At 35.8% G+C, this 2,911-nt stretch overlaps 1 protein-coding gene across 1 annotated transcript; it reads right to left on the reverse strand.

The window, feature by feature from the left end:
• Positions 1-597: 597 nt before the first annotated feature.
• LOC132562153 (ribonuclease Oy-like) lies at positions 598-2,654 on the reverse strand (the record flags this gene model as incomplete). Its single annotated transcript, XM_060226882.1, has 5 exons — positions 598-771; positions 979-1,050; positions 1,602-1,650; positions 2,292-2,405; positions 2,587-2,654. Coding segments are annotated over 5 exons (477 nt in total), but the record flags the coding sequence as incomplete, so codon positions are not given.
• Between the last annotated feature and the right edge of the window lie 257 nt (positions 2,655-2,911).

A 2,911-nucleotide genomic window follows, 5' to 3' on the forward strand; every position in this document is an offset into this window, starting at 1 on the left:
CGATAAAATGAGAACAAAATGTAACCAAAGGAGACATTTGAAAAAGTACAAAGATAATAAACGAGTGTTCGGGAAGAATAGGCACCGTTTGCTTCATTGACGACATTAAATAATGTCACACTTTCAGATTTAGCCTCGAATGATATAGAGTACATCATTACAACGGTTTTCACCGATACATCACTATAATCTACATCAACAAACAGGTCTCCAAACACAGGCTTGAATGTGTTACTTAGCAGTCAATCTACCGCCCGGATCTGTCCCATTTCTGAGAAATAGATAAATGCTCCAGAAATATACGTTTTGGTGAATTTCCCCACTTCAGTGAATAAAAGAGTTCCAATAGGTTCCCTAATGATCCAAATGTATTACGTGAAATATATTGATATACCTTAATACTACACTACCAATTCTGACTGACACCCGTAAAACCTTAGCTGATATAGAATGCTAGACTCAACGGATGAACAGACAATTAAAAAAGTAACCACATTTAATCACAGGAATCCATTTATTATTTTTGCGTCATTTTATAAACAGTATATCATCCATGGATAAATCTGACTAAGCAAAAAGACAGTTCTGGAAGGCGATCTACCCTGTGATAGGTGAGACAAATCCACTAGTTGCCAGTGGTGGGTAGGCTATATCAGAGTGGGGACAGTCACTGTGATAATCGTTGCTTCCATTTGGCTCATAACAGTCGACAGGATTGAATTGTTTGTCTAAACAAATCTCCACCTCGTACAGCATCATTTTACCTGTTGTCTGATTTAGTATAAACATGATTAGTAAGTAGCATATAACTCCCAAACCTTTGCTGTTATAGGGCATGATCTTTGATACCAATAACTAGAAGTGATAATACAACAAATAACATTTCAGTCCACACCCAACTCCTTCTTTTATAAGAGAATTCAATTTCAGGATAAAAATTCTACATCACCCCTTTTTGAAAACTTCGTCATTACATACCTCGTCCTTGGTACACTCTACTTTGGCCCTGGCACCTAATTGGTGAGACAGTGCAGTCTCGATTTCCTCCAGCTAAACACAGTATAAGGAAGTTTAAAAAGAAATAACAGTTTCATAGATCTATATAAGAGGCAATTAATTAAAAAATCAAGAAAATGCCAACACGGCAACATAATCCAAACTCAAATTAAACAAAGCTGACAAGTATTGGAAAATTTAAACATATGAAAGCAGTGTCATGAATAATACAGTACACTATACGTGTTTTGTGATAACTACTGCCCCTTCAACACGTAAACACAGTGTATTTCGAAGAGGATACTTATTTCAGCATCTCACAGAGCACACTTTAGTACCCTCCTAAATACGTGCATCATAATAGTGCAAGGAAGGGCTCCTCGGTATGGTTAGCCAATTTGATAGTTATTCAACATCGGAAAACGAACTTTTGGCAAAGAATTATCAACACATGGAATCAGTTTCTGATGTTCAATGTTACGAAATCACGGTTTATGCAAGATATTTTATATGTAGTTGAAATTTCGTTTCTGCATTAGATATATAAAGTGTATGACGTTTGTCATTTTGTCGTTTCTCACAATACAGACGAAAACTATACCTACCGTGTATGTTCGTGATGTACTCGGAATTATGCCTTCGTTCGAAAATAGTCTGTAAATAGTCAAATAAAAATGTACATTGTATTAGGTATGAATAAGAAATATATAATGAACGACTGACCAGTTAAGCTTTGTTATATGTGTTGAATAATTAACTATTTTGATTAATTTGTAACCCCTTGTAAAATGTAAAATGTAAAATCATGAAATCCCTTAAAATATCATATATTCTCTAGCAACAAAACTGAATCTTTAGCGTGGTTCGAAAACGGACCTCACAGAAAATTACAATTCCTGCTCGCTTTTCGCTCTGTTTCCGACCGTTTGTCTAGTTTTTCATTAAAATAAATGTGGTCACTTCGACAGCTTTTGATCTATCTCGATCACACATAACGGTAATCGATTACTCGTAATTACCTAATTGCCTAATGCTTGTCTTAAGTTTGCCTTCTATGTAGGTATTTTCTTGTTTTAGATTATCTGTTTTGGGTTTAGAATAATCTCGCCACCATTTGCCTACTACGTAGGTTACATTGCCTGTTTGGGGTAGAGCATAATTTCGTCTGGTAACTCTGATATTCTAGAAAGTGAAAGAATACAGCCAACACAGGCATTATGAAGTTTACTTAAGCTTTTATCAAGCTTACTGATATTTAGCCTAATAGTTCAAATGTTTCTACAAATTCGTCTCACTGTGAAGCGCCATAGGTTCCAGCCAGGGCGAGTGCCTTTTTGAAGTACAGCATCTCACTACCAGTAGCAGGAAGAGTTGATGCACATGTCCCATGTTTTGTCCACTCGTGTTCCCTATTAAAATTTAAAAAGACAAAAAAATTCAAAGGTTGTAAAAGATCATGACAACGAACAAATATCGTCCGTTCAGCAAGTGTAGCTTTGATGGTCAGTTCATCACAATATCATTTATATTGATAACGACAGGTTCTGTATATACTTATTATAATCACATTTGCTATATAGCTGTGCTCACCAGAAACTCTCCATACTTGTGTCGGCGTACATGTTCGGCCACAGAACCTTCATCATTGGAACTAACGACTGAAGAGAAAAAACATCAAACCTTTAACGAGAAACTTAATGGTGACCGCCATATTGAAAGATACAGAGCGTTAAACATTAAACAATGAATCAATATATAATGTCAGTGATTTTAGTTTCAATCATAGTTTGTTATACATACCAACTACCGGTAATGTAAAAGTATTTTACCGAATTGCAGCTGTTGGCTTCAACAGATGATAGTTTCTGTAACGTATGATCCAGTAACCCGTGTCATCAATGTCAACATCGGTGAC

Source organism: Ylistrum balloti, unplaced genomic scaffold (assembly GCF_031769215.1).
Source record: "Ylistrum balloti isolate Yb309-2 unplaced genomic scaffold, AGI_CSIRO_Ybal_v1 Utg371358, whole genome shotgun sequence".
Classification (NCBI taxonomy): domain Eukaryota; kingdom Metazoa; phylum Mollusca; class Bivalvia; order Pectinida; family Pectinidae; genus Ylistrum; species Ylistrum balloti.